General features: G+C 34.3%; 1 protein-coding gene across 1 annotated transcript; it reads right to left on the reverse strand.

The window, feature by feature from the left end:
- Nucleotides 1-29: 29 nt before the first annotated feature.
- Nucleotides 30-18,652, reverse strand: LOC131639195 (DNA ligase 4-like). The gene is made up of 26 exons (XM_058909699.1): nt 18,135-18,652; nt 17,138-17,229; nt 16,485-16,570; nt 16,272-16,408; nt 15,537-15,611; nt 14,388-14,479; nt 14,003-14,074; nt 12,613-12,692; nt 12,494-12,531; nt 12,084-12,282; nt 10,734-10,809; nt 10,185-10,309; nt 10,050-10,084; nt 9,904-9,962; nt 4,029-4,112; nt 3,473-3,568; nt 3,337-3,385; nt 3,140-3,227; nt 2,853-3,056; nt 2,269-2,394; nt 2,090-2,189; nt 1,901-2,006; nt 1,566-1,696; nt 1,263-1,427; nt 962-1,117; nt 30-855 (listed from the first exon to the last, which is right to left on the reverse strand). Exons 1-26 carry the CDS (start codon nt 18,465-18,467, stop codon nt 141-143), a joined length of 3,519 nt encoding a protein of 1,172 aa, XP_058765682.1. The 5' UTR covers nt 18,468-18,652; the 3' UTR covers nt 30-140.
- Nucleotides 18,653-25,062: the final 6,410 nt, after the last annotated feature.

A 25,062-nucleotide genomic window follows, 5' to 3' on the forward strand; every position in this document is an offset into this window, starting at 1 on the left:
CAAGCAAAAAAAAGATAGAATCAGTCACATCTAGAAATAGACCAGGCATCAAATTCACAAGCAAATAAAATAACAACTAGTTTAAACAAGAACTTCTGAGCCATACATTCATACCATGATAATCCACTATCTATAATGCTCTACCAATCGTTGAGCAGGTTAGCAGCCATAGCCTTGAAACTAACTTTCTTTTTCTTTGAAGTCGAAGGCTCTATGTTGGTGGAGGTTTCCGGTCGCTTCTCTTCTTCAACACGGCGATTAGTAGGTTGCTCAACTTTACTCATAGCAAGGCTAGGAATCATGTCAAGTAACATTGCCTGCATAGGATCAGTCATAATTTCAAGTTTTTCAGTCGCCTGACTGCTTTGCTCATCATTGCGCACATCATTCATTTCAATTTCAGTAGCCAACATATTTTCATGTTGGTTGACATTCAAATCCTCTACTCCTTCAGTACTTTGGACATTGTGAGTTTCTTCAGTCTCATGTGGTTCTAATTGTTCATTGTGAAAACCAGCACTTCCTTCTTTAATGTCGGCCTCTTGCTCGTATGGTCTTTTTTCAAGAGAATCACTTTCATCAGATTCATATTCACTTATTTTAGCGCGTTTTTTTGTAATTTGCGATCTTGCTCTTCGAGCTTGGTTTCCGTCTGTTTTTATTTTTTTAATACCTTTGCCTGCAGCTGGCCTTCCTCGTTTCCTTTGGCCACGCGTCCCTTGTGATGCCAAAGCCAAACTGTCTTGAGAAGCAGCTTTTGCACTACTCTGTTTACTTACCTTGTTAGAGAAAGATTCATTTTGGTTTTCTACATTATCTTCAACCATATGAGCATCCACCGCCAAGTCATGTCCGCTAAAACAGAGACAAAAATTAACATCAAATGCATTTACACGCAGAGATTTACATCCCTGTCTCCAAATAAGGGGGAGATTCTAAATGCTTCCATGCGTTAACTTACCAATCCTCAGCGGTTGACTCTTCTATTTCAAAGGACTTCAAGCTATAAGTGTCTTCTGATAATCTTTGGCAACTGTTCAAACAATCTTCTAACCACTTGGAATTAACTACATGCAACCTCTTGATTCGGAGAAGTTTTCTCTCAACTGAAGTGAAACTACACAAAAATGAAACCCAAAATAGAAGTGTTAAAGGCAATAAATAATAAATAAATAATATACCAATCATTAATATTCACCTTTTTCTTTCAAACCAAATGTTAATCATTCAAAACACGAGTTGCCAACAAACAGATCACTTACCTACTCTGTATTTCTTCTTCATGGTTGGTATGATAACTTGGTATGAACAAAGCCACTACATGAGTTGCAAAATTGATATTAGAGGTGAATTTACCACCACCCATGAGAACTTCAAGCTTGAGTCTCTTCAAAGAAAGTTCTAATAAATATTGCCAATCTTCTTTCCTGTATGAAAATTCAAAACAATCAGAAAGCAACAGAGCAAACTAGGAAAAATTTATACGATCATGACCAAAACCCTAAAACCCATATTCTGTGCTGAGTAAAAAACATAGATCCAATTTCACATTGAATGTAACTTACAGTGATGACATTATGTTGCGGAAATAAATGGAGCATCCATTGAAGACAGACCACTTATCCTTTGGGCAGTATTTTTTCCTGTAATGATCGACAGTGCTGACATCTTCTGACCTATTAATATTGCCTAAGAGCTGCAAAACGATGAATGAAAGGCAACTAATGATACCGAGGAATACCCTAAGTAGATCTTTGTTAAATATTACTAAAAGGAAAAAACTGGCACATCAATGAAGTAGCTACATTATAATGTAAACAACACGCCATACAGTAGAATATCCATGATACACAAAAGGAAAAGAGGATACAACAACTACACACACACTAATGCAATTTACCTGTTTGATGTCTTCAAGATTGAGATCCAAGTAGTAAGAGTCTGAGAACTCGTCAATTTCTTCTTGTAACTTCTTCTTGGTCTCTTCAGATAGGAAGAGGAAGTATCTTTCAAAGGAAACATTGAAAGCAACATACAATCAGAAGAGCTTTACATAATTAAGCAAGTCTATATTCTGTCAGAAACTCACTTTGGCTGTAGGCGGATGAGCTTCTTTTGTGCATAACAATCTAGTACCCAGGTATAATGAATGATATCACCACGACGTTTTGCTGCTTCAAATTTAAACCCTGCAGACAAATAGCAGTCCTTATTAAATTTGCAGCCAATAAAACTCTCTTTTTCAAGCAGATGTCAAAGAGAGAGAACCTTTGCTGTCTGCTGCAACACAATGGGTGACGGAGTTATTCAAATTCATTGAGAAAGTGCCGCCATTCTCAGCAACTAATTTGTGGAAGGACTCAAGAGAATGAGATGGAGGGACATTGACAAAGTCTATACATTATACATGTCAAAGGAAACTATTTTGCACAATTAACAATTTTCAGATCAATCAGGATGATTAAAATTATGAGTTATTTTTCTCATGCTGCTACACTGTCAAAATCTTCAAAAATAATTGGTAGAATGGACATGTGCTTTATACACGATTCTTAACATGAAAAAGTGAACAATAACAAGTATGATTTCACCAAAATGCTACTGGATAGATGATAACATTGTGAGATCTAAATCATAGAGCACTCCTAACAATGGGTGACTGGACATGTGCTTTTTACAAGTCACCACGCCATTTGACTACCATGATAACAACCAAGCCTTATCCTAATAGTTAGGGTGGGGAAACATTTATAACAACGCTGTAATTTGGAAATAAGTATAAAAGCATATTTCTAATATATTTCAGCAGGACAGATGATTGGTAGCATAGCGTGCAAGGTTTTCCAGGATACAGAACATCATATTTGAAAACATTAAGGAACCTCCCTTAACACTGGAAACATCTGTTTGGCTTAAATGAGAAGGAACAATTAACATATTTTTCTTTTCTCCCTTTGTAGAGGATTTTGTTTGTTTTTGTTTACTGCCCTTCTTGTTCCCGTATTCTGTATCCCTCTGTGTGGTACCATTGCTAGATTGCACCAATTCTATAAATGCTGCAAAGGGGGGAAATAAATGAATTAACCTGATAGCAAAATCACCAATGAATATGCAACAACATATTATGTAAATCCCTTACATTGTACATCAAGGCATTCATGCCAAGCCTTGCCATATCTCACCCTGTCAATCCGAGGAAATCTCAGACAGTAAGGTGCAGAGAATACCTGCAAATATAATCATTCAGATTAAAACGTGCAGATCAAGAGACAAGAAAGACTGCATAGACTACAATTCTTCCAAACTCAGATACACACTGTATTCTCAAGACCACACCTCAGATTCTATAGTTCGGATATCACTGGTTATAGACAGAATAATTGATCTGCAAAAAGAGAATGGTAATCATGGATCAACATTGAAATTGCAAGTGATATGTAATTCAGAGCTCAAACATGTTTAAAATACTCACTTTTCAGGGCTGTCGACCCACACATCAGGTCTTTCTTTGGAATGATTAGTAACTTGATAAAAACTTGGTGGCCTCTTCTTTGGATACTCATACTTTCTGAGGGAGAGAAGGAAGGCAGACTTAAACTATAAGTTGAAGATATTTGATTGAATACAAAATTTAAATTTTTCTGCTTCAATACCAGAAAATAAAGACAACTAAGACACAACAAAACTAATGAGCTCATGAATAAAATTGAAACACATAAATCTACAAGGTTTTTATATAGGGTCTAGTTCATCCTTACAAAACTGATTTGTGAACTAATTGGTGCCTCCTTTTTACAAATTGTTTTCAAGTTTTACCTCTCTTCAATGTAATAACTGAGCCTATTCCAATACACCCCTCAGATTCAGCAAAATTGAGCTAGGTAGGTGAATAATTTGGTGTGTGGCCTGAATAGATTAGTTTTGATACCATATTAGGTTTTTTGCATGGTGAGGGGTGCATCTTATTTATATTTCCAGACCTTATCTCTTTTCAATGTAGGACTTAGGTTTTTCCCAATAAAACCAACCTGAAGTAAGGTTTCAATTTGGTTACTACTGCTTCAAGCTCATCATCAGAAAGTCCAGTACCAACTCTGCAAAAGGAGACAAATCTGCAAAAAAAACAGGACAATATATTAATAGAAATATGCATAGATAACTGTTGGAATTATAAAATATTGGTATTATAAATTTGTATTTAGGAGTCAATACATGTACCTAGGAGTCTATGCCTAGAAAATTACATACATGTATCTAGGAACTAGCATCATCCTTGAAAATCTTATCTTGTATTTACTCTCTAGTGTGTATATAATCAAATTACTTGAGTGCATTAGGAACTCAAGCATTTCACCAAATATTCAATTCTCTACATGGTATCAAGAGCTCTCGATCTTGAGAGACTTGCTTCCGCATAAACCCTAGCCGTCTTCATTTCGGTAAATCCTAAGTCACCCTCATCGTGACAATTTTTCTGCCTTCATTGCAGCCTTGTTACCCTTCATTGCAATTTTTTTTCTGCCTTCATTGCAGCCTTGTTACCCTTCATTGCAACCTTGTTACCCTGTTCAGAAACACCTCACACAAACCCCTCTTTATTCCTTTCATCTGTCAACCCTTCATTGCTGTCTTGTAGGCCCCTCTTGAGGAATATTTCATCTTGTTATTATTATTATTTTTAGCTTGCTTCAAATGGCTAAAAAAAATTATGCTGATTACTCTTTATCATTCACCGAGGATGAGGTGAATCGTTTAAAGGTTATACTCGACTCTGTCAGTAAGCCTTTTGGTAGTTGTTCTCTACCGACGACCGGCTTGAGCGTATGCTCGCAATCCTTTAGTGTTTGCGATAAAATCCCTAAGAATGCTTGGATTTTGGACTCTGGTGCCACCGACCATATGACATTCAATCCCAGTTGGATTTCATCTTACACCTCCTCCGAGAAGAACCGTTATGTTACAGTTGCTAATGGTTCTTATGCCCGTATTGATGGCTCTGGGAGTGTTAACTTGCAACCTTCACTTCAATTACAGGATGTGCTACATGTTCCCACACTCTCTCACAACCTAATATCTGTTCGTAAACTCACCCGTGATCAGAATTGTAAAGTAATATTTTTCACTTCTTATTGTGTTTTTCAGGATCTTACCACGGGGAAGACAATTGGAGTTGCTAAGGAAAAGGGAGGGTTGTACTATCTATCTAATGAACCAAATTGTTCGAAGGTGTTGGCTTCCTACTTGCAGACTGAGTCTTCGGTATCCTCTTCTCATTCCGCCGCACAAATTTGGCTTCAGCACAAACGTCTTGGTCATCCACCATTCTCTTTAGTTAAGTCTATGTTTCCTTCTTTATTTTTACATCATTCAGTTGAGTCTTTTAAATGTGACGTATGTGAGTTAGCTAAACATCATCGTGTCTCTTTTACTCCTAGTTCCAAGAGAAGTGTTGAACCTTTTGATCTCATACATTCTGATGTATGGGGACCAGCACCTATTTCTAATATTTCGGGTGCTAAATGGTTTGTATCATTTATTGATGATTGTACTCGAGCAACTTGGATTTTCTTGATGAAGGATAAATCAGAAGCACCGGAATTGTTTATTAGTTTTTTAAATATGGTACAAACACAATTTGGCAAGGGGATTAAAAGAATCCGCTCTGACAATGGAAAAGAGTATGCCAATCACATCCTTTCAAATTTTACCAGTCAACGGGGAATAGTTCATGAATTTACATGTGTCGACACCCCACAACAAAATGGTGTTGCAGAAAGAAAGAATCGTCATTTACTTGAAGTTGCTCGAGCCATTCTCTTCCAAATGGCAGTTCCCAACTCATATTGGGGAGAAGCCGTTCTGACAGCTGCCTACTTGATTAATCGGGTTCCATCTCGCATGTTAGGTAATGTCAGTCCTGTTCAGTTTATGACTTCACGGTTTCCTTCTGTTTCTATTTTGCAGAGTCTCGAGTCTCGAGTATTCGGTTGTGTTGCCTTTGTCCATATCCATAAACAACACCGAAGTAAGTTAGACCCCCGCGCAGCCAGATGCATCTTTGTTGGCTATCCCCCAAACAAGAGAGGATATAAATGCTATCATCCTCCTAGTCGTAAGTACTTTGTCTCTAAAGATGTCACGTTTCATGAGAATTTAGCCTACTTCTCTCGTCCTCAGCTTCAGGGGGAGAGCATTCAGAATGTAGAATCTGATTCCGAATTTTTAGTCCTACCTGAGTTGCCCATGACTCCTCTCATAAGTCCTATTACCGGTCCTACAATTGAGTCTCCCGAGTCAACTGTGAATCCTGTGTCAAGTTCTATTACTGATCCTCCTGTTATTGATCCTGCTTCTCCAAATACAGAATATGAGTCGCCTGCTTCTATTTTTGTCCCTCCTTTGTCGTCTGTTTTGCAGGAACCATCATCTTCCATACCAACAAAAACTAAGGCTGGTGAGCCAACCTTGGTGTATCAAAGAAGAAGTAAGCCCGACCTGCTCCAAACACAACTCCAATTGCCAGAACCGGAGGTAAGTGTTGAAACTCATAATCCTATTAGTGATTCCCATAGCTCTGACACTTGCGACACTAATACAGATAATTTGCCTATTGCTTTAAGGAAAGGGAAAAGGTCATGTGCCAAATACCCTATATCTCAATTTGTCTCCACTAAAAATCTTTCCTTGCAGCATCAAAGTTTTATTTCTGCAGTTGACTCTGTGGTCATCCCATCATCTGTTCAAGAGGCATTGAAAGATAGAAATTGGATCCAAGCCATGGATGAGGAAATGAAAGCTCTTGAAAAAAATGGAACTTGGGAGATTGTTGATAGACGGGAAGGCAAGAAACCCGTTGGTTGCAGGTGGATCTATACAGTCAAACACAAATCAGATGGTACTCTTGATCGTTACAAAGCCAGACTAGTAGCAAAAGGATACACACAAACATATGGCATAGATTATGAGGAAACCTTTGCTCCAGTTGCGAAAATGAACACTGTTCGAATCTTATTATCTCTTGCTGCTCACTCTGGATGGGAATTACAACAATTTGATGTCAAAAATGCATTCTTGCATGGAAACTTAGAAGAAGAGGTGTACATGGAAATTCCGCCAGGATTTGGCCCTTCATGTGGGTCCAACAAGGTGTGTCGATTGAGGAAAGCCTTGTATGGGCTAAAACAATCTCCAAGAGCATGGTTTGGAAGATTCACAAAAGCAATGGTGTACTTAGGCTACAAGCAGAGTCAAGGAGATCACACTCTTTTCTTTAAGCACTCACATGAAGGAAAACTGACTATCCTTCTTGTTTATGTTGATGATATTATTATTACAGGAGATGATCAGGCAGAGAAACAATTGCTAAAGGAAAAACTATCGGCAGAATTCGAGATGAAGGACCTTGGACAACTCAAGTATTTTTTGGGAATTGAGCTTGCTTACTCAAACCAAGGCATTTTCATATCTCAAAGGAAGTATATACTCGATCTCTTGCAGGAAACTGGGAAACTAGGATGCAAACCTTCAAGTGTTCCCATAGAGCAAAACCACAAGTTGAGCCTTGAAGAAGAAAGTGCCAAAGTTGACAGAGTCCAATATCAGAGGTTGGTAGGGAAGTTGATTTACCTGGCACACACTAGGCCTGACTTGGCTTATGCAGTCAGTGTAGTGAGCCAATTTATGCATGACCCGAGAATGCGACACCTACAATCTGTTGATCGCATCTTGCAATACCTCAAGGCTACTCCAGGAAGAGGTCTATTGTTCAAAAGAGGTGGAAGCTTAACTATAGAAGCCTACACCGATGCTGACTATGCAGGATCAATTAGTGATAGAAGATCACTTCAGGTTTTTGCACCCTCTTGTGTGGGAACCTTGTCACATGGAGAAGTAAGAAACAAAATGTAGTGACTCGATCAAGCGCTGAGGCAGAATTTCGAGCTTTGGCTCAAGGAATCTGTGAGTTACTTTGGATGAGGATCATTCTAAATGATCTGAAAATACAATGTGAAGGGCCTATGAAGTTGTTCTGTGACAACAAGTCAACAATCAGTATTGCTCATAATCCTGTTCAGCATGACAGGACCAAACACATTGAGATTGACCGCCATTTCATCAAGGAAAAGCTAGACAGTGGTTTAATAGCTACATCCTACATTCCTTCTAGGCATCAACTAGCAGATGTGTTAACAAAAGGCTTGCCACCTGATCGTTTCAATCAATTGACTTGCAAGCTGGGAATGATTGATATCCATTCACCAGCTTGAGGGGGAGTGTTGGAATTATAAAATATTGGTATTATAAATTTGTATTTAGGAGTCAATACATGTACCTAGGAGTCTATGCCTAGAAAATTACATACATGTATCTAGGAACTAGCATCATCCTTGAAAATCTTATCTTGTATTTACTCTCTAGTGTGTATATAATCAAATTACTTGAGTGCATTAGGAACTCAAGCATTTCACCAAATATTCAATTCTCTACAATAACTATGCACATGCGTTAAAGCAGGCTAGTGTCTTAAGTAAGACGATTATCTATTTATCCTGAAAGAGGTCCCTACTTCTCTATCTATATAAAAACAAAATGAAACACATGCAATGGTTTTGAATGGACCCTATCAAAAGTTTTGATAGGGTCCTTAGGAGTTAGGCCCAGTTGAGCAAATAAGCTAGAGCTGTATTATGTGTTAGATCAAACCACAAAGAAGGCCATTATAGTGAAGTTATAGTCTAGCAATCATATAAGGTCAGACTCTCAAAAATGTCATGTTAGACCTCCAAAATTTTATATCATACAAATAAATCAGAGCTAGATCTTATAAAATTCAGTCTGTCCTATCGATTTTTTTATCTCTCTGTCTCATGCCTACTACTAGTAGTGTTTTTAACCTTTTTTGTTTTTTTAAATCTTGGTATCCGGCTTTGTGACCGACTAATCCAAGGGGACCAATCCCACCGTCCACTCACAAGAATTGTTTGCACCTGGTGTTTTAACTTATATATTATTATAAATAAAACTTAACCTTGCTAGCCATCTTAGAATTTAGGTTGGAACAAACTCAACCTTATAAAACCGGCTTGTAGGGCAAGGAATGAGGATTGTCCACCACCACTTTTCAGGCCATATCTTTTCTAATGTGAGACTAACTCAGTTTATCCTATCTTTTTTTATCTCTATGTCCAATGCCTCTTAGTAGTACAGTTTTTAATTTTTTATATTATAAATATAACTTAATCTTGTTGGCCTCTAACTTAACCTTATAAAATCAGCTTATAGACATATTTTCAGGCAATGTCCTTTCAAAAGTGGGACTCTTAACACATACCTCACATCCAGAACTGAACATCTTGAACGAGACCCGAGTGGTCTGATATCGGAAACCTGATAGCAGGTGGTCAGGGAGATTTTGTATAGGTTCTCTGATATCATCGTAGGTTTTATAGTAGACCTAACTCATTATTAAAAAATTGTCTTGCAGAGTGATGATTGTCCACCACTTAAACATACTTTCAAGCTATATCATTTCCAACGTGGAACTTTTAACAGGCCTATCAGTAAAGTTGTCTATTTAAACATAGGTCAAATGACTTAGTTTAAGACGTTGATATGAAATAAACCTTTAAATAACATGTCGAACTGGAGCCTTGCAATTTTTGAACAAATTATGTATTGAGATGTAGAAAATCTACTTGCCACATCAGCACTTGACATAATCATTTGAACGATAAGGACTAAAATTGGTCACTTCTAAATAACAAGAAACTACAAACTAGACTAAAATTGGTCACTTCTAAATAACAAGAAACTAAAACTAACCGAAACTAGAGATAGAGCAAAACCAAAATTTGGCATCTTAGTAAGAATAGAAAACATAATTCCACCCTAAAACACTTATACCGCTTGGGATGTGTATTTGGGGATGGACGCTCTGCAAGACCCACCAAGAATTGAGCAACCTGTAATGAAAAAAATGACTCTATTAAGTCCAGTTTACAAAAGAATAATTTGTTATAAAGTCAATTGCTAAAAAATAATGGTGAAACCTCTCCCCCATGTCGTCCGGAACCATAGTAGCCACCTAGAAATCATCAAAAACAGAAAAATCAAGATAACTATGTTAACCGAGCTACTCCAAGATGTACATAACTGTTTAATTTAAGAATACAAATCATATAAACCTATGATAAGTACATCCAGATCAGAGCCAGCTTGAACGTATTCAGGCTTCAATTTCAGCCATTTTCCACTGCGGTCACTGGGTTCCCATTTGGAGCTGAGGTCTTTTACTACAATTCCTTCATCTCTAGGTAAAGGAGAGAAATAAAATTTTTAAGAAGCACGCCTATTTTATTCTTTTTTTCTACTTTTATTAAAGCAATATTTTAGAATCAAAGGAAAGTAATCATATTCTTCACACAAAAATAGTCCAAAGAGCAGTGTAGTCAACCTTGCTAAGACTTGAAAAAGAAAGACACCAAAGAGCCAGAACTGAGCCGCTATTATCCTAAATCCATTTATTGCTAGATTATGAATATTCTTCTTTAGTTCATTTATCATGTTTAACTATGGAATCTTTAGCTAGAAATATGAAATAGCTATCAAGTGTTTGAGGCATCCTAAACCGTCTGAGGTTACATTGTCTCGAGACAAATCACAAGAAAAAAAATGTTTGATTATATAAATAAAAAAGGTTACTGTTTTAAATATCCAAATATATTATTGCTGACCTATTTTCAATGGTTTCTTTAAAAAATCTTTCAACTTCATCCGCATTTTGAACAATAAGCGACCAACATGGTTCACCTGCATATCACAATGGGGTAGAGATTGTTCAATCAATCAACATACGGCACATGGTCATCGATGTTATATGAGCATATGACTCATTGCATCACTGAACAAATAAATATGTGAATAGAACACTTGAATTTTCCATTTGTACTCATTTACACCCTTTTTGTGTGAACAGAAGATATTACCATCGTCCATCACCCATTAAAATGGTTACCTCAAATTAAATGTGCAAAATTAAAATGATATAGAATATTTATCGACTCTTTTTTCTTAGTAATTAAATTCAACTATGAGATGATAATAAAATGTTAAAAATATCTTATCTCTTAATTTTTGTTAATGAAGATCAGCTCATGAAAAACTTATAAATTATTTTATTTCTAAAAGAACCAATTTTTAAATTATAAAATATAAAGACATATTTATGAAAAATTATTCTTTTCTTCCCAGGGGTATTCCCTGCTCTTGTTGCTACAAAAGTTCAAAGCAATAAGACTCATAAGCAACAATAATAAAAATAAATCAAAAAAGATTTTTAAAAATAAATAGAAAGAGTGAAGAAATGATAGAATGCAGATAAAAAGAGTTGTGCCTTGATATTATCTACTACAGTGATATTAGTTATCTCCGCTGAGAATTCACTTCACAGTAATATGAAGGAAATAATTGAAATTTTATTAACTAAACAGATTTCAGAAACAACTGTTGCGCCACTTCATTGATGCAAGACACATACCAGGCAATGGAAATCTAAATTAAATTTAGTCTATTCATAAAATTCAAATTAATTCAATAGTAAATGCTAATGTACAAGAATTACGACTGTGAATGATTACATCAATGAGTCACCAAACCTCGTGCAATTTTCTATCTCTTTACTTGATTTACAACTAGAAAAGCATATCACAATTGATTAAAACTGTTCTAGAATATAAATTTCGTTCACATTCTCCAGAAAAAGTTCAACCCATACCACATGACCATTAATCCGTCATCAGAGCTGGAGTGACGAAAATGAGCAAATAATATCCACTTAGACATTATAAACAGTAAGGAAGAAGAATCAAATCTAACTTAGCCCACCTATTGCTAGATCAGAGAGCTGAGTCACCAACTAGATAAGATATCAACAACAACGGCAAAATGATGCCAAAACAAAAAGAATACTTAATCAATAAGTAACCAACAGGATTGGATGAATAATTGCTAACATGCAAGGAGAAGAAGTCTTTCAGTAAGGTAAGCACGCATGACAAGACAAATTGCTCCTGAGAAAATCTTACCAGAAGGCCGATGACTGTTGATACCACCATTATTAGGTAGTAAAATTTCCAAACGACCATTCAATGGCCTCACAACTTTACGTAGAATCTCATGCCGCTCCTTCAAAGTTTGGTGAATTACACTAGTATCTCCAAAATAAAGGATATCAAATGCAATGTCTAACCATTCTCGAGTCAAGGCATATTGGGTATAAACTTTCTTCCAGAAATTTTCATAATATATATGGATTTAGATACGTATTCTATTCTATCATGAAACCAATTCACATCACATTTACTGATAGCTGAAATTTATAGTTGAACTGTTCAGAGACAAGGATACAGCATAACTGCAACAAGAGAGAACAAAAAATAATTAGAACTACAGTTTCTCAAAAATATTATGATAAAGAAGATCCAAAATTGAGAACCTGTCTATTACTATCAAGTCCATCCCTTGCTGCCTTGGCTGCCAAGAGAAGAAAATATTAATTGGCCAATGCTACTGAAAATTAAGGCTTTACAGTGGCTGAGACATTAAAGTACATGCCTATTTCCTGATTAGAGCCAAACTCAGCAAAACGATTCAAGGATGTATCCCAGACCAACATTTCACCATCAAGTATGCATCTGAATAAGATCATAAGATCAAAAACAAAAAAGGGAAGATAAGTTTTTTCACACACATATATACACTCTTCATAAATTCATAATGATACAGTAATAATGATATAATAGAAAATTGCATATTGTTGGAATAAAAAAACTGGTTGACAAATCCTCTTTGTAAAATAGTGGAGTGTCTTTCATTTTTTTAGCAAAGAATAAAGTTTGTTAATGACGTTGATTATAATCATAATACTTTCGAACTGATTATCCCAGATATGCATATTTGTATAATTGTACTATGTAATGCAAGTTAGTCATTCTAAAATATTCAGCTTGCATCAAAGCTTTGTGGTTCACTTCCCGGTTTCTTGTTTTGTGATAGAGACTTGGGTATTATAGGGTGCTGAAGTCCCAGATTAAGTGGACTGGGATGCTCATGCTTGGTGGAATCTTAAAGTGGCTTGGATTTTTCCCCTGATAGCTAGGTTTCGTGCTTGAATGCTTATTGATATTAGAGATGGTTGTCAACGGTTATGAAAGTGCTACCTGCAGAAGGGCTAACTGGAAAGGCCGAGGAAAGCATTGTAAAGGTGCAACAGTTGAGACATCAGCTTTCACGGACGGTGCTACGATACGGAATTGGGTATTACAGGGTGCTCCAGTCCCCCATCATATAGTATGAGATGCTCGGTGGAATATTTTAGTGGCTTGGCTCTTCCCCCTGATTGCTAGCTTTTATTTAGGGAGGATTCCCCATGTGCTAGAATACTTATGATTTTGTTTCATCCGTTCGGTTTTAGGGTTTTGGAAGCCAAGCACTGACCCATATCCAATTGTCTGACCTCCAAACCACTATCGGAGTCTCAGCCAAAACAATTGACATAGCTACCACCCGCAACATTCTCCCCATCATTAGAACCAAAAGTTGAAAATATATCATCCGCCCGAGCTCACACCGTCAACAGCCGGTTTGCAACGCTTTCCCATAACTGGTTGTTAGAGATTAAATCAAACACTCAGTCGTCCATGACAATATTTTTTAAGAGATATTATAAGATAGTCAAAGATCAAGATATAAGATATTTTCCATATCCTCTAACATATCTGACCATCCCTCTTGGGAGTGAATACTGTATGCTTGAGTGTTCTTGAACATGACCCTTGTTATTCCAACTTTTGTATATTAAAATTCGAAACAAACCCATGTCAACCTCGTTGCTATATGTTTAATGTCACACACACAAACACCTCCAAATTACAATTACATTGCCTATCATGAAGATTAAAAGAATAGGAAATCATTTGACAGGAACATAAGGAAACGTTCTCACCTATCTACAAGAATATTTTGTATTATGATATCTGACATCGCATGTGCATATTCAGAATGATCAAGAAAGTTCCTGCAATCATGGGTGACAATATAAATAACAGAACACCTATTTGGGTAACAATCAGTGAAAATATAGAGCGCGGAAAAGTAAGACATTTTAAGAAATACCTAGGTGTAAAGGAACACCGACAAAAAACAAAGAACAACTACCATATCAATATCATATCATATTAACCTGCTAACTTCTTAACTTTATAAGCAGCCATAGATTTAATTATATGAACTGGGAAGGTGGTGTAAAAGCAAGAATCCTCTCAACATAAAAGAGGTGCTCTCTGATTTAAAAACAATTACATTGTTACAAAATACACAAGTGCACTTACCTTGAGAAGAAATGTATCTCTGTTCCATTTTTATGAATTTGGATGCGATCACCATCAAATTTGCACTCAGCAACCACTTCCTTACCATGAAGCTAAATAAAAGAAAACATTAAAAAAAAAGTCAGTGATAACATCAAACTAATCAATTCACTATGGTATAGAGGGGGAAAAGAAAGAAACTTTCAATGATATTCTCTAATATTCAAATGGGGAATAATGATATAATACAAAAGACGGAGCAGAAGCCCTAGTTTACAATGAGTTAGGTTAAGTACTAGACTCCTAAATCCTAATTGCCATAATCAAATAAGGGAACAAACTCATTAAAGATAGGATAAAACCTCAGAATAAAATATGATTATTGATTCGTAAAAAGTTAAGATCCCTGAAAATAAGATAACACAACTATATCTAAAATAAACAAACTTAAATGAACAAACTATCGAAAGGCATTATGCATTGCATCATCCTCCCTCCCTAAGATATTTTGTACATATTATAACAATTTGAAAAATAGATACCATTTCATTCTAGATATTCATAGTTCAGGATTCAAATTGGTGGATTTAAATTTTATCCAGGCAGAGATCTATGGACAGATATGGAAGAGTGGACTGTTGGAGTAGAAATTTCAAAAATCCATCATTTTTAACCTAATTGGAGAGTTGATAGAAGTGGCTGAAAAAAATTATCTCAACTGAGTCCCCTAGAAAACTAATATCATTTCCCAAGTATGATGGATATAGAAGTGATCAGCCATAATAGTTGTAGTAACATTTTAAAGGTTTAGCCTAGAGCCAAGGCCCCTAGCTGAAACACAGGATACATAGAGGTTGATTTAGAAGGAACAAGTATATTTTAAGGAGGTCAGAGGATAAACAGAAGATATTTAATGATAGAATTTCAGCTATTCATATGGAAAGAGAGAGAATATCTATGATAATTTGCTGAGCCATAAAAATGTAAATATTGGCTTTATTATTTCAGTGTATTATCACATTGAATAATTAGGAAAAACTCTATCCTCGTTCCAGGTTTGTTCACGTGCTTGATGTGGAAAGACAAGTTGAGTGAAACAAACCTGAATGTGGCAAAATGTTTCCCATTTTATTTTAATAAGTTAAGATTAAAAGGCTAAGTGAAACAAACCTTCTTCCATGCTTCAGCAGCGTTAGCAACTCTCTTAGCTAATTGAGGCCGCACAGCTTTTCCAACTTCAATATCCTACAAAGAAAAGAAGTCATGCACATGTACGAAACAGCTTTCTTCTGTTTGGAACCTTTAAATATATATAAATATATATATATATATATATATATATATATATATATATATATATATATATATATATATATATATATATATATATATATATATATATATATATATATATATATATATATATATATATATATATATATATATATATATATATATATATATATATATATATATATATATATATATATATATATATATATATATATATATATATATATATATATATATATATATATATATATATATATATATATATATATATATATATATATATATATATATATATATATATATATATATATATATATATATATATATATATATATATATGTGTGTGTTTATCTTTATTTTCCACGGCAAATAATTCAGAGAAACAAAGGTGGGAATAGATAAAGCAGCTTTATGTTTCTGGCATTAGGTCTAACATGGCCTCAGCCTATTCAAAGTTAGGATTCAGTCCTATTTAAAAACCTTACAAGAAAGTAGGCTTTTAAACAAGCTTTCATGTCAAGATGGACAGCAATCAATTCACATATATGCTCTGGAGATGAAGTGCTCTTTAAACTATATAGAGTTTGAAAAATAATTTAAACCACAACTAACCTGCCGCTTATGACGTTGGTTCCGATCCCTTAGTTTTTCACAAACTAATTTTAAGTCACATGTAACATTAAACAAGTCTTCAGCATCTGGATGGAATTCATGAAAAATGCTTTTTTCACTAATTCCTAGCTTCAAATCTGCGATGAAATTTAGTTACATGCCTGAGACTTATTTAAGGTATTAAATTGATTTACTGGTGCAAATGATAAACACCTTTCAGGATTATCATGATAATCCACTTCATTTCCTGTGCGTTTGTCTTTTGGATAAGGGTTGAAAGAACCAAAGTCTTCTCACCCCTGTAACCATATACAAGAACGATGTTAAATAAAAACTACATAAAGAATGGTGAACCAGATGGTAAGACTGTTTGAATATTTCACCTTTCCCAATTTAGCTTAAATTGTGATAGCAACATATTAGATATGAATGCATGGAGATAAGGTCTTATGGTTCAATATACTACAAAGTGTTTTCATGTTTTATACACAAACAATAACAGTTTTACCAAACAGGGCATTTCTAAAACACGACAAACATTGAAGCATCGTGAAAGTATAAACAATCTTGTTTGATTTTCAATCCCATCTGCAGGTTGTTAAGAACCTACAAAATTGTAGCAGATAATAGAAATGATACAAATTGATTTATCCCGTTGGCACCAACAAATAAATCAGTTTTAGTTCTATTTCGAAGTCCAATTACACTGTTATCAAAGTTCCAACCGAAATTGATCGTATCCTAGACCTTTGGCATGCAAATACAACCACACACATCCAAAAAAGCAAAGGACTAACAAACATAGCACAAAACAAATAGCACATAAATAACAAAGCGAAGAAACAATCAAAGCAAAAACCATAAACCTATTTTCACTTGAAGACAATTGATCAAGCAGGTCATTCAACTCCTTTATCGTCAATCCACCCGAAGCAGTACCTTGTCTAAGCTGCAGCACCTGTTTTATAAACAACATGTCAACAACACTCCATTTTCAACAACAACAACATCATTTACAAAAGCAAAAAAGACAATCACGATACAAAACCCTAAAAAAATAGTAAAATTCAAAGTAAATCTCATCATAAGGAAGCTATGAAGCACAAACACCGGAAATACGACACCGACACTAACACTTTGACACCAGTAATAATTTTAAAAACTGAATAAATTAAACGTAATCACAAGTGTCGGTGACACATCTTTTTTCAGAAGTGTCAGTACTACATAGCAAGGAAGTAACATTGAATGAATGAATGTATGATAACAAAAGAAGAATCTAATTTTTTAAAAATATTTCTAAATATAAATCACATTTCAAACTATCAGATAAAATTATTTTTATTTTCAAATATATTCTATACTGCTAACTAACTTGGGATAAAAAGTCAGTTTTAGAAACACAAGTTCAGAGGTCTATAATTGATTTTGGAATGATTTTGAGGTATTTAGTTCTTCTGAAGTAGAATTGATTGTGCCTCCTGAGTTGATTATTCTTGTCGCTAGAATTTATAACTTATGAAGTTAAACGTGATTTTTACGTTAAAGTTATCCAACATAAATCTCTTTACATTCAATTCACTTTTAACCATACTCATTTTACATTCAAGTGACTTTTAACCAGGATCACTTAAACTCAACTCACTTTTAACCGGAATCATTTTATATTCAATTCACTTTTAACAGAATCATTTAAATTCAACTCACTTTTAACCGGAATCATTTCACTCAAACTAAATTTATCAATATTTTTTCAACGGAGAACCAAACATACACTAATTTTCTTAATACTACTCCATGTTACCAGTTCTGGAAATTAGTAAAGGAAGCTTATAATAACTAAGAAAGGTAGAAGAAGATAACCTCGGCGGCGACAAGTGCGAAATTACCGGCATTAGCACCAGTTTTGGAACCACCTTTCCGCCAATTGATTAGTCTCAGAGCATCAGGCGAATCTTTAGACATTCCAAGAGCGTCAATGAGCGAAGTAGCGAGAACGGACTCCTTGAGACCATAGGAGCCGCGTTCGCGATCAAGGTTAGGAAGAATGAGGCGAATAGCGGGAAAGTAGTTCCGATCGGGGCAGAACGAGTCGAGAAACTTCCGGAACTTGGCGCGTTTCTTCGGCGGTGATTTTGTTCGCTGCGTCCATGTTAGGAGACTGCATAAGACGCTGAACTTTGTTTGCTCTGTCATTGGGGATGGAATTTGAATTTGGAGAGATGAGTAATTGCTATTAAGGGGTTATTGTTGTGTATTTTTTTTTTTTTGTGGAGGTTGTGTAGGTGTCACTGGAAAATGAAAGGCAAAAGAAGTATTTGAAGTTTGAACACTAACGACTTCCTTTGTACGTTTGGGGTTTTTGGACTTCGGTGGCAAAATTGGAAATAATCTTTCTTAGTCGCCTCCTTCTTACATGATTTAGCTCTCTTTCAATCCATTCAAAGATTTTTCAAGAGCTTCAAATAAAAAAATTAAAGGAAATAACTTCTCTTTCTATTGTAAAAAATTGAGTAATATACTTTTAGAGGAAAAAATAGGTTGCGTTAGATTTAGGCTTTCGTAAACTTGAGTCTAATAGACTAAAAAATTCATAGTTTAAATCTGGCATGTAATATATTATAGACTTATTTTTACGTTTGAATTTAGCCTTTTTGAAGATCTGATTGGTCTACTAACCTACTTAAAAGTCTACTTCATTTGATCATTTGTAAATAAGTTATTTAACTAATATAAAATAGACTAAAAAATTAAAATATCTATGAGACTAAATATTCTTTTTCATTTACTCATTTGAGTTTACATATTATCATAAGTTTTGTGATACGATTTGTTTGAAAGCACTGATGAAAACAACTTATCACAACAACTTATGATTTGTTCATATTATAGATTTGATATTATTATTATTATAGATCTTAAAACTCACTCATTTGGTGATGGATTTATCTTATGTGTTCGATCACGGTGGTCGCCTGTGATTAATTAGAAATAAGTTAGGTTTCAACCTTTTTTTTTTCTTTCTAATTTGCTCTCTTAATATGATTGCTTTGTTAATATGGTGAAGACATATTGGTGAACATAGACATTTCTGAGAAAAAACCATATTGATACAATAATTTTATTTTTGATGGTCTTTATGATACAATATTTCTCAACTTTGATAGTTCTTTTTGGAATGGTCAGTGATGAATGGTTGGAGCAGTTGTTGCAAAACAATCTATCCACTTGCTGTTTGTTTTTACTTCGTCTACTTCTTCTCTGTTCCATGTGTATTTTAGTTGTGCAGGTTGTCGTAATTGTCGGTGAAAATGTGTATAGGGAACGGGTGATGGAAACGTTTGAGAAGGATCTTCATTTACCGGTTGTTTGTGTTGATGCTGTAAATTCAACCGGATGTTTGGCATGCAGTAGCTTCTTTGTTTGGATATTGGTATAACTCTTTCGCACTTTCGTACAGTCTCACAATTGCTTATTACATAATTTCTTTGAACGAATATGCTATGAACGAAGCTTCTAAATCAATCAACATTGGTTTTATAATGGTAAATATTATTGTTTTGCAAGGACAGTCAAGACAGCAGGCTATCAGGAATAAAGCTAAGTCGACTCCAGTTAAGTCGAACTAATCTATTTATTTTTGCTTACTGTTTCCAACAGGTTAATATAGTTCAAGGGAGGTGCTTGCATAGCTCCATCCCTAAACTTGCAGCAAATTAATCCATAGACAGGGACCTATGCTGATGGGAGTGTCGACAGAAAGCCAGGATCAAGTGCCTCGGGAAGATTGGGACTTGGGGCCACGGCTGATCCAAATGAAGTGAGTCAGTATGATGATGTATATACATCTTACAGGAAGCAGAGAAGCACAAATTATCACACTTCAATGAGTGCTAGAGTAGCTGTGAGATGAAATCTATCATAATAAGTTTCACATCGTTGGGTCACTTGGGTGTGTAGACTGGGTCACGTTGGGTTGTCTTTGTTGATGTTTATCTGAAACTGGTATTTTTGTTTTTTATGATCTAATGTTCTTTGTCATGTTGATTCATGAATGATTGGATATATCTTTCTTTGACGGAAACTAAAGTTCCTACAAACTTGAAAGCACACTTGGTGATGGGATTAAAGAAAAAACAAAGTAAATTTCAAATTCCTCTAAATGCAGCACCAGACTAACATCATATTTCTATTTTTTTAAGATCATTTTTCCAAAAGATACAAAATTCCAATTCTATGGCTACTGCTACTATTCCATCTTCATACATAACTCAGGAACAATTACGCTCAAAGAATTTCAGGCGTTAATGGATGACATTTTTGAAAGATACCCTCAGGTGAAGCTATTCCTAAAGAATAAACAGATGCATGGCATTGCTGATCTTTTGGAAGAATCCAAAGGAGATATTGAAAAAGAATCTATTGAAATTACTATCTAAGAACTCAAAACTGCACTTTTCAATTTGGACTCGCTAATGAAATTTCCTCCTGCTACAGCTCAGGTGTTTGTCATACTATTTTGTTGTAGCATTTTCTTTAACGGCACCTTCCTACTTTTGTTAACCATGAGTGTTTTCTTTTTATACTTGTGTCTCGAAGCATTATTTTGTGTTATGTTGCAGTAAAATCTCATCACCATATTTGTCGATTGTTATCTCTTAAAATTCAGGATCGGTATAACTCGGCACTATACGGTTACGTTTGCAAGTTCAGCACCCTCAACCCCCTCAACTCATACTCCTGGAGATGCTATTTCAATGCCTGCTTTGCCTCATAATGGCAATTCTTCAAAGCCTCTAATGATATTTGGCACTGATGGCACATGGACTCTTACATCACCTTCAAACCAGTTGGTGAGTTGCTTTTTTCGTGGTCTGATGTATCTACTGTTTGTCTGTTTGTTTATTAGGTTCTGGTGACCTAAACTTAGGAGGGATGGATTTCTCGGTATGTATCACGTTCATGTGGTTCTGAGTTTTAACCCTCTTATTAATGTTGTTTTATCCTAATTGTTATTCCCTAGACAACTGATTAATTATTTTACAACTTTCTACTTTTCGAACAAATTGCCTCTTATTAGATTGCCTTATACACAATGTGCCAAATGATTCAGCTCCGTGAGTGTGTTCCGGGAACCCGACTTAATTGTTATATGGATCTTGGTAAACATGCTTTTGGAACAAAACTTGGAGGGCTTGTGTGAATGTGTTTGAATTAATAATCATTCTGAAGGGAATGTGTGAATGTATGAGTGTTCTTAGGAATGGGCGACTCCACTGCGGATATTTTCTCAGAAGTGTCACAATGGCTATATGACGTTTCAGGAATTCTTTATACATGATTCTAATTTGCATTTTTCTTAATGACTTTTGAAAAAAAAATTGGACACTTAAAATAGGGCTTGCAGATTGCTTCAAGAATACTGATATGCAAATTTACGGCATATACGTACCTATATAATAATGTTCTTTCACGAAATTTTCTGCAGGAAATAATGTTCATATTGATGTTATTGGTAACAAAACATTGTCTGCTTTTCACTAATGTTTGTTTCGTCCTTAATTGGAAGATGACAGCCTGTGCGTATCCCTGACTCGAAACGCAGTGGCATGCGCGTCTTCGATGCAGCTGGAAGCAGTGAAGTCACTTTTTCCGCTCCTCTTTTAACTTATACAAATGTGCTCATTTCAAATGTTGGCTTAAACTCAACTGCCTTCCTTATGAGCTCATTTTGTAATATGTCTCCATTGTTTGTTATGTTTATGTTGTTGCCATCAGATACCTGGTGACTTTATATTTTTCTTATTGAATGTTACAATACCACTCTTTGCTAAATACACTTTTGTTTTCTGGTTTTCTGGTTTTTTTACAGGTGTTGAAGATGTTGATATATCAGGATATATCTAAATGATGAAATCTAATTGAACTACTAATTATACAGGGATGGATCTGCTTCTTCTCACAAATCCATTATCAACTTACAAAAAATATAGGTGGCGGAGAGGAGGGTTGGACCTACAGGGGCTGTTGGCGGCGGTTCAGGCTTGCGTGAGGAGATGTGGCGCGTTGGTAGTGGAGCGTAGCATGCGCGGTTGATGTGGAGTGTGTGTCATGACTCATGAGGAGGTCGCGAAGTCACGACGGGACTGTTGCTGCGGTGGTGAGGGATTGTCGGGACAAAGGTCGCTTGTCGGAGTCACGATTCCAACGCTTTCAGTCTGGGATCCCTTTGAAGCTACTTTTTTCTTCTCTTTTTTTCTAAGTTTTTGTTTGTTATGATAAAGGCTTGGAATGTGTGGAATGACAGTTATTGTTTGAGGCAAGTTTTCATGGTGAAGATTATGAGATGTAGTGATAGACAACACGTGAATAGCTCTAAACCAAGAATTATCAAGAAAATAAAAAATTTAATATATAACTTAGTATGGTTCTGGTTTGATCCTTACTCGAGTTGCTAAGTAGCATGTCAGATTTATTTGTACATATGCATGTGGAGTTTGTACAAGAATGACAACAATGATTAACAGAAAACATATTCATGCAACTTTATATTAAACACTTGATTTTACCTATCTCATTCAGATTATATGATTCTTATTTTGACTTAGTCAATCAGTTTAAAAAATAATTAACATAGAAAGTGTGAATAAAACTTATCATAATTGAAAGAGGTGAACCATACATAACGATTGGAAAATATTAATTGTAGCACCAAAACCATAAAATACTTTCCTTGAACCACCATGCAGAGCAATCAGGGAAATAAAAACAACAATTGAGAAAACCAATTCAATTCCATTCTTTTTAGCTTATTTACTTAAAGTTTGTGTCTCCTCCAAAGGAACACCAGGGAATACAAACCCTAAGACAATGGTCTATGGTTGGATTTGTATTTTGGTGTGACAATCTTGGTAATTCTTCGGTTGCAAGTTCGGGGCCAGTTTTGTTTGAGTATAAGTGATGCTCGAGATTCCAATTGCCAAGATGCCATACCTGCTGAGGTACTATATTACTATAGTTTTATTTTGATTATTTATATTTTATTATATATTGAAAATAGGTACTATATTACTATAGTTTAATTTTGATTATTTATATTTTTATTTTATATTGAAAATAAAAACGTGCATACAACACCAGTACTCGTGTGAAGCTACGGGTAACACGCGTGTAAGCGCACGTGTAAGAAAAATAAAAGTAAAAAAAAATGTATCAATCCAAACACGATATAATTATTTTATTTTTTAATTATTTATGAATCCAATATTTATTTTGAAATTCTTTTTAATTTAAAATATAATATTATTTAAGATAATATATGGAAATTCTTTTGTTTTAAATCTATTATGATAAAAAAATTATATTTTAATCATATTTTAAAAATAAAGCGTGTGTACCACACCAGTACCTATGCGAACGCACGGATAACCAAGTCAAAATCTGTGTGAACGCACGGGTTAATGATGAGAGTACAATTAAATAAAATAAAAATATTTAAAATAATGTATATGAATTCAAACACGATAAAAATGTGTTGTTTTTTAATCATTAATGTATCTAATATTTTTATTTTGTAATTTTTTTTAATTTAAATTATAAGAATTTTAAAGATAATACATTAATAATTGAAATATATATTATTGATATCTTTCTTTAAAATTGGAAAATTGATACAAAAAACTTTTTATTTTAAAAATATGTCTTTCATTTAAATATTTATTTTTTTATTAACTTATATATTTATCTTTAACTACTTTTTTTTCTATTTTACAATTAAATTAAAATATTTTCTATTTTATTTCAATTTTAAAATCAAACTGGTGACATATTCGCGGTCCACACCAGACATTTTTCTATAAATTCAATTATTATTTTTTCACGGGTACCAGACCTTTTTTTAAACATTCAATTATTATTTTTTTACGGGTACCAGACATATTTCTAAACATTCAATTATTATTTTTTCACAGGTACCGAAATTTTTTCTATGCATTCAATTATTATTTTTTTCATAGGTATCAGACATTTTTCTATACATTCAATTATTATTTTTTCACGGGTATCAGACATTTTTCTATACGTTCAAATATTATTTCTTCACGGGTACCAGACATTTTTTTAAACATTCAATTATTATTTTTTTACGGGAACCAGACATTTTTCTAAACATTCAATATTATTTTTTCACAGGTACCGAATTTTTTTCTATGCATTCAATTATTATTTTTTTCACAGGTACCAGACATTGTTCTATACATTTAATTATTATTTTTTTCACGGATACCAGACTTTTTTCTATATATTAATTTATTATATTTTTACAGGTATCAAATATTTTTTTAATAAAATATATACATTTGAAACAAATGCGCGTCCCGTACCAGAACCCGTGCGAACGCACGGATTTATTACTAGTAGACTAAAAAATTCATAGTCTAAATCTGGCATGTAATATATTATAGACTTATTTTTACGTTTGAATTTAGCCTTTTTGAAGATCTGATTGGTCTACTAACCTACTTAAAAGTTTACTTCATTTGATCATTTGTAAATAAGTTATTTAACTAATATAAAATAGACTAAAAAATTAAAATATCTATGAGACTAAATATTCTTTTTCATTTACTCATTTGAGTTTACCTATTATCATAAGTTTTGTGATACAATTTGTTTGAAAGCACCGATGAAAACAACTTATCACAACAACTTATGATTTGTTCATATGATTATTTCAACCTATTTTCATAAGATCTTTAGAATAATTAAGTTTTATTTTTAAATACAATATAAT

Source organism: Vicia villosa, unplaced genomic scaffold, assembly GCF_029867415.1.
Source record: "Vicia villosa cultivar HV-30 ecotype Madison, WI unplaced genomic scaffold, Vvil1.0 ctg.002553F_1_1, whole genome shotgun sequence".
In the NCBI taxonomy this organism is placed as follows: domain Eukaryota; kingdom Viridiplantae; phylum Streptophyta; class Magnoliopsida; order Fabales; family Fabaceae; genus Vicia; species Vicia villosa.

Excerpts from the sequence above, each read along its gene's own strand:
- LOC131639195 (XM_058909699.1), bottom strand. The coding sequence starts at position 18,467 with ATGACAGAGCAAACAAAGTTCAGCGTCTTATGCAGTCTCCTAACATGG. Across the intron at positions 12,532-12,612 it reads TGGCTCTAATCAGGAAATAG|CCAAGGCAGCAAGGGATGGA; the intron begins GCATGTACTTTA and ends TTCTCTTGGCAG. Across the intron at positions 2,190-2,268 it reads TGTTGCAGCAGACAGCAAAG|GGTTTAAATTTGAAGCAGCA; the intron begins GTTCTCTCTCTT and ends ATTTGTCTGCAG.